General features: G+C 37.4%; 1 protein-coding gene across 2 annotated transcripts in view; it reads right to left on the bottom strand.

The window, feature by feature from the left end:
• Positions 1 to 1,871: 1,871 nt before the first annotated feature.
• LOC129751318 (uncharacterized) overlaps positions 1,872 to 7,889 on the bottom strand; it is a 377,841-nt gene continuing 371,823 nt past the window's right edge. For both annotated transcript variants that reach the window (XM_055746750.1, XM_055746751.1), the window contains exon 10: positions 1,872 to 3,441. In XM_055746750.1, coding sequence (XP_055602725.1) covers positions 3,340 to 3,441 — 102 coding nt within the window. In that variant the 3' untranslated portion in view covers positions 1,872 to 3,339. The remainder of the gene's footprint in view (positions 3,442 to 7,889) is intronic.

The raw sequence follows: 7,889 nt of genomic DNA, 5'->3' as shown, positions 1-7,889 counted from the left end.
TGCCATGATGTGATCCTCTTCAGATTGTGTCCTCTCACGTCTTCCCATGTTCTCGCGTCAGGCTTCAGTAGGAACTGCATTTTTAGTTTTCACGTTTGAAACCACCACCACCATCCCCAAAATTTTAAAAATTTCAAGCTCTACAAAATTTTACACTGGATGTTTTCAAGCTTGCGATCTTCTTTCCACACTTATCTTATTTGAACATCAAATTTTCTGCCCTATCGTTTTGATGAAGAACAAGAATTTGTGCGAACGTTTCACTTGCGTTGCATAAATTTTCGTTGAAAACCCCTTTTTTCCCCACACCAAATTCACAATTAAAACGTATTTCTTTATATTTTCTATTTTACTCAATTGCCACTCAAGAACACTTCATTGAATTTTCACTTGAAACACTTCTTTTCTAAACCGATACCAAACACTTTGAAGTTTGAAACATTGACGACGAGCGGGAGAGAAAAATCGTACCGCACACACCGAGCGCTCGATGGGAACTGGATTTGGCGACGAAAAAAGTTTTATCATAAATCATTTTAAATTTGCTAATGTTCTCGTTCAGTTTTCAAGTGTCCTTGTTGCATTTAACATTAATTTAAAAAATAAATTTCTATCCACGGAGAAAGATTATTGCATAGCCAAGCTAGAAATTTGTGTCTTCTGGTTTGTGTGCAATTTATCGATTAAATATGTATGGACGTTAGCTTCGAATTTGTGACATTTTGACAGCTTACAATGAATATCAATTATCGGTCAGTTTTCAAAATTATCTTCCAATATCATCCAACCAGCAGAGCAAGTGTGAAGTATGGTTTTCCTGTCACTGATGTTTATGTTGCCGATGATTGTACTTACCATAGCACGTGTGTCACCGAAAATTACGGATAATTGAGTGACGCTTGTGCGGAGAGACAGAATGCACTTAGGTCAGTGACATGTCTATGGAAAAAACACCATTTCGAAAAGTATACGATTAATAATCATGAATGAGAACAAAATTTTTTTGTTTAGTTTTAAGATTTTGGAATTTTGATACAGCTATGTGTTAACACCCCGCCCAGGATAAACAAGTTTTATCAACACATTTCCCCAGCGTCTGCCCCAATTAGTCGAAACCTGAGTAATCAATAGTATTATCAATATTTGATCAATTTTCACACTGAACCCAACAAGTACCATCGATAAAGAGCCCTGGCATGAGGTAAATAAACTATAGATAGCTTTTCATCGGCCAGTCAGCTAACTTTGTACCAAGAGACACAACAGGTGAGAAAACGCAATCAAGCCCACCGATAGTAAATAACCCAAATTGTCAGTGTATTACGAGGGAAAACCGAAACGCACTTGTTTTTTTTTGCTGCCACGTCTAAATACAAACCCCATTGCCCTTCCCCAAAAACCAGCCGCTAATTGATTGTTGAGCTGAGTCAATCCAACCGAATTAGAGTTTCATTAATTTTGATGAGCTATTGTTGGCTTGCGTCGTCGATTACTAGAACATATTAGAATTGACAGCACGTTCAATTGATAAGATTCATGAATACACGATACGACTTCCATGGCTGACACCCAAAAGCCAAAACAGTTTCAATCCACCCTCATTTTTCCTCCGTAAATGGGGAATGTCCACCAGTTACACGAGATAAAATCTACATGTTTATTGTTGTGACGTATTGTTATTTTTATTACCACCGTCATTATCTCATTTGACAAATGCACTGGCACTTCCCTTGAGTGTTGTTTGTTTTTAGACGAAATAAAAGTCAACTGATAGGCCGAAGTTTAATTAACATTTGACAGATTTAGATGATTCGTTAAAGATCTTTTGTCGGTGGAAATGTGATATGAATAAGAAACAAAACCTGGGTATGTTAGTTTATCGTATATTTATTCAATTTATAGACATTTAGTTTTACTTCTTTTTGATTATGTTGTCCCTTTTGTTCGCTTTACAGAATATTGTTCAGCCAAGTTGGAACTTAGCCTTTCCCAAATTATTTACAATGCTTTTAGAAGACGTTTTTTACATAATTTTCCTTTGTCTCTTATTGTTGGAGTAAATATGTCGTTCTCTTTTGTATTTTTTTTTGTGTTATATTGGGATTTCTTCTTCGTATATATGCCATTACATAGGGTACAATATGGATACGTTCGTTTCAATTTCAACGCAGAACATGATCCTGAAGTTGATATGTACACGGGAACTCGTACGTCTTGTTTTTTTTGTTCGATAATTCTAGAACTTCCCTACAGATATTATCTAGCAGCAAAATCAATTGGTTTCCTTGTGTCCCAATTTAATAGCAACAATGATTTCTATTCCTGATAATATTCGTAACAACCTAACTACTTTACTTTAAGTAAATTTGTCCTATGATATTTTTAGTTGTTAAGGTCCCGACAGCTGCGGTCCTTGATTTTCATTTTTTTTCAAAAACAAAACAAACAAAACGTTCATAAAATTTTCATTAATTTATTTGTGTGTTTATCAAAAATTCCCAGATGTAACAAAATCGTTCATTAAGCTCTGAATTTGTTCGTACGATTTTTTTTTCAGTGTGTGTGAGTGTTTTAAGATATTATTAACTATTGAAAAACTTTCCGAACTGGCAACCTTGCCCAAAATAAGTTTCCTCTCCATACTGGTTTGTAACTCACCTTTGAACCATTATTGTAGAAGAACGGCTGATGTGTTGTTGTTGTTTACTAGATAAGTTAAGTGTCATTTGTTGTACAATGTTGTCTTCGCAAGACTTTGTGTGGTTGAATAATTATAATTATAGACATATTTTACCAAATTTAGCGTGAGAATACTCTTAGAATCAAAGGACTGAAGCAACTGTCAAATCACATACAAACGGACCGTACCGACTTTTTGGAACCAGAACGTCAGTTCCCCTTTGATTTCAATGGCATTTTGGTACCAAAACGTCAGTGCGGTACTGAAATGTCAGTTCGGAAATTTCCTTCTCTTTCAGCCCCTTGCTTAGAATACAAGAAACAGAAATAACACGTTTTATTTTACTCATCCTCGGTCACTTCAGAAACAAATGTTGACTTACGAGTCGCAACTTCGGTTTACTGTTGTTTTTCTTTCTTCCTTCAGAAATATGCTAGTGGTTATTCAAGGTATATTAGTAAAGGGTAGATATTTGTAATATCGAGGCAAGTACTGTTTGCTAACCACAGTCCCGGGAAGTTCCGGCTAGATTGGTATAGTATTTTAACGTAACTCTTCAAATCAACGAATCCCTAGAGGAGAAGAACTGTTTTGGGGTTTCTTTTTTTACGAGAATTTGGAAGAAGGTAACGTGCTGGAGGTCATCTATGTGAGTGGCTTTACTGATTAACTGTTGCCGTAACTCCGTTGGTCAGGGAAATACCAAGAGTCGAAGTCACCATCTTCAGCGCTACGGAGGCTTCCGGGTTGTTTTTTGTATCCTGCAAAAAAGAGTTGGAGAAAGAATTGGTTTTTAGTAAACCTTGTTTTGTTATAATATTATTTCTAGAGCTATTTGCACCAATAAGTAACAGTAAGTTGTTACGAGTAAGCTTCAGCTAACAGTGGATTGTGGCTAACTTTTAAGTCAAGTAATCGCATCGAAGCTCACCAAAAATTTGAGCACACCTCACTTGGTTGAAAATAAGCACCAGGAAAACAATTTTCTGGAAATCATCGAAAAGCAATCATCAGCTCTCGGACAACCGCTTCCGGTAGAAAGTAGAATTGATCGGTACGGTGAACAGTCGAGAACGTCGGTGTTATTGTGCTCGCCAAATCATCGCGACATTTGATACGCGGATTGTGAAATTGATCCGAGTTGAATCGGCAAGAAAGCCAGAGAACGTCGAGTGATCGGGAGCTGTAACGTAAAACCGTGATTTATAGTCGTTTGCGCAGTTCAAAAAAGTGTTCTTCGAGTTGCATGCTGCATTAGACTGAGTCGATTTGGGGTCTTTTTTTAATTTCTCAAACCCTGGGGTCTTAAAAGCTTCGTTTTGGTCCAAAACTTATCCATGATTTTTTGCAGAATTTTTAAGTAACGTTTACATGAGTAAATTTGAGCTTTTAGGTTTGTATGGGAAAATTGAATATTTTGTGCTGAAAAATCAACATCATTTTTGTTTCTTTTGTGGAACCAATCCTGCTAATGGGTTTTGTGCCAATTTATAAATTCTCATAAGGAAATTTCCCGTTGAACAACTTTGTCGAATACTATAACTTCGTACCTTTTTAGACAAAAAAGCTGATTAACTTGTGTATGTCTTTTGGCATTGATTAACCATAAATTCAATTGACATCACTGCTGAGTGCCTAGCTAGGTATTGCATGACCACTTTTCATGCAATACTTCGTGAGGCACAGGAAGTGGTGTCAATTGAATTTATTGTTTATCAATGCCAAAAGTCATACGCTTGTTAAATAGCTTATAACTTTTTTGACTAAAAAGATACGAAGTTATGATATTGGACAAAGTTGTTCAGCGGAAAATTTCCTTGGAGGAATTTATTAATTGGCTCAAAACCCACTGTAAGATTCTTTTCAACACGTTTTTATGAATTTCAACTAAATGTAGTTCATGAAAAATTACAGCTTGAACGCCGAACGTTCACCGATCACGAGATGAAACATCCGATAGTAAGTGGATCTGCGCAAACTCCAAATGAGTCCAATGAAGTTCTTTAACAACTTTCACAAAACCACTAAAATTCCAAATTACAGCTATAACAACTTTAATCTACCGGCTACCGATCAGTTAACGAAGCACTTAATAACAAGAGACATGCATGAATGTAAGAAAATCAAAATTGATAACAAATCCTCATCTAAATTGTTCCAAGTTTTCCCCAGACTCAAAGTTACCAGAAGTGACAATAACAGAAGATACGAAGAAGAAGGGCCCTGTAGCCATCGTCTCGAGCTGCAAAATTAGCTCGGTGCATCATAACGGCCTTCTCTGTGAAGTAAGTTAAAATCACAAACTCACATTTCTCGGCCTAACACATTTTGTTCAACCTACATCATTAGGCCGTTTTTTGGGAGCTTGGGATACTTCTTCTAGCGCGCAAGCTAAATCTTCGAACTCCAACAATAATTCCGAATCGTCGAATTCCAACAACAATTCCGAAATCGTGGCTGTGCCGAAAGCTGAAAGCAGGAAGGGATGCAGCGGTAGACGATCATCGAAATCGTAGGAACTGTCGTGATTGCATGAGAGCGACGTCATCAATCCAAGAACTTTACGTTCTTCTTTGGGCGAGTTTGGGCGAGCCGATAGGAAGAAATTTAGTACATGCGAACGTTCAATTGAAAGAGGAAAATTGCAGACGGACACGTGGAGCACAGTGCAAGCGAGCTTCGTGTGCATCATCGGAAAATTGCGACAACAAGCGGATAAACAACCAGCATAGAGCAGCTTGCAGGAGAGCGAGGTGCGAATCGCCCACTAGTAGCGAGAGGCGGGAAAATCGAGAGAGATTTCACTAGCGTAATCAAACCAGCAGCAGGCGGATGCATGCGGAGAGCAACTAGCGCGCTAGTTGAGGTGAAACGACAGCAGCAAGTATCCCGATCGCGCCAAAGCGCATTCGAATATTGCCCCGGTAGCAAAGCACCGCTGATGGCGATAAATGGCGCCATTACTGATCGAATTGTTTGTGTGTAGTACGTAAGTTCAAAAGTAGCTTTTAAGTAAAATTTTAGTTATTGTAAGAATATGTGGATTTTGCATGAATACAATTGAACCTTCATGAACATTGCTGGAATTATTCAAAATATATGTGTATGAAACTAAGGTGTACACACGCGGATGGAGATAATTGCACACATTGCAATGCACCAGTTGAGACCATAGCCTACAAATACTCGGGATGTATGAGAGTGAGAGACGCCTGGCTAGTAATTCAACTAGTTCAACAGTTGGAAAATCCCACAAATCCATGAGCTTCAAAGCTCTGAATTTTTATTTTTTTTAATATATTTCTTAGCGGCCCACCACACTCCCCCACACCAAGAAGCTCATTAGAGCCCCCTGGCAATGGACGCTAACTGTTCTCAGCACGTCTGGCAGCAAAAGGGGAAATATAACAAATCGCGATCAAGATTTAATCATGCTGAGAACCTAAAAGTTAAAGGGGCTGTATAGAAGAAACGACCGAGATGTTCACGTAGAATTACGATAGCCTATCTTTTGTCAATGTGTTTTTCATATTTAATAAGCGATGATGCGGAACAAAGGGTCTATAACGCACCTTTGAAGCTTTCCATAAAATATGATCTTGACTCAATTTCAACATCTATTAATTTTTTCCTACTAAGCATCTGCTTTATCTATCCGTCATTTAATTTCAATCTTTAATTCTTCTATCAATAATTTTTGTCGTAACTAGCATATAATAACTAGCATAGTAACTAGCATATAACTAATACTAGCATATAATAATAATCAACGGTGACTATTCGTTAAAAAATATTAAATAAGCATACCCGAATAAAGTTTGACGAGTTTTTTTTACCAGGAGTTCTTTTTCCATAAGTTGTTGATTTTATACCTTCTAATGGTCTAAAACGGCCGATATGTTTAGTTTGCAGCTCTTTACAGCTGCATAACAAAAGGCGAATTAAATATAAGTATAAGCGGCTTCAAGGTCTATATCGACGAGATGTTTGCGCCCGACAGTTATGCAAAGAATTCGATCAGCACACGAGCATTGTATCTAACGCTTACGAGAATAGCTTAAAAGTGACTGCTTTGATCTAAACCAGGTGCTATCGGCTTCCACGGAATTCTGGCGACAATACACTAGCGCCAAATGAGGGTTGACGGGTTGAGATCCAAGCTCGAGTTTGAACTTTTTTCACGCACACACATGCACCAGTGCAAATTGTATTGTTTAAACAATATAAACATAAACATTGTATATGTGAAGAAACGCTTGATTTTCTAAGTATAGGTGTGATGATGTGCTTCCACTCAAAGCTTGACTGCAAAGCTGCAATGCTTGTGTGGAAAGCGGCAAAGCTTGGATCCCATCTCACAGGGCGGCAGCACCATTAACATTGTGTAGGTGACGCCAGCGATTTGTCCGGAAAAACAGTAGCCCGACTATCTTGATACTTGGAGATCTTTGTCTAAACGCTTGACTCAGTGCAAAAGCTCTCAAACAGTTTAGCCTCATGTGTCTCATTGGAATCAGTATCATGTTTTCATTTCCCTTCAGATCACATAGCAATCACTAACTAAAATTGTTTATTTTACATGGGATTCCCAAGAAAGCGTTTAGGACCAATAAGTTATCATTTCAGCAAATAACTAAAAACGGCCCTTATCAGGGCCACATCAATATAGAAAGTTGATCTTGACTTTTCTTATTTTGGACGGTGGATGACTTGGATGAGATCCGTTCGCGAATTTCAATTTGCCCCCCTATAGTGTTGCCGTAAGACGTAATTCTACGTCAAAAAATTTATTCAAACGAGGGAATGTAACGATACAACAACTGAACTACTACATGAATCTCAGTGGAAAGATATTTTTCTTTTAAGAGATACATGCGTTTCTATTATTAAAGATATAGGCTAACAAAAAACAAAATAAAAATTGAGCATATGATTAAATGTATTAAAAATATGAAATTGTATTAATTGAACTATTTATCCAGCTAAGAAAATTTAAAAAAGGATCTAATTGACTCTAAAACAGTGGTTGGCTGAACATCAAATTATATTTTCTTTGAAATATTGCATTAATTTGTTCTTGAAATGGTTCCTATACGTTATGTGCTTTATATCAAAAGGAAGACTATTAAATTTTGTTGGTCCAATGAACGAAATTCGTCGCTGGAGGAAGTGGAGGACGTGCTGCGTATCAAATGATAGAAATGTCGGG

The sequence above is a fragment of the Uranotaenia lowii genome, chromosome 3 (genome assembly GCF_029784155.1).
Source record: "Uranotaenia lowii strain MFRU-FL chromosome 3, ASM2978415v1, whole genome shotgun sequence".
NCBI lineage: Eukaryota > Metazoa > Arthropoda > Insecta > Diptera > Culicidae > Uranotaenia > Uranotaenia lowii.
This window is presented reverse-complemented; position numbering and strand designations above follow the sequence as displayed.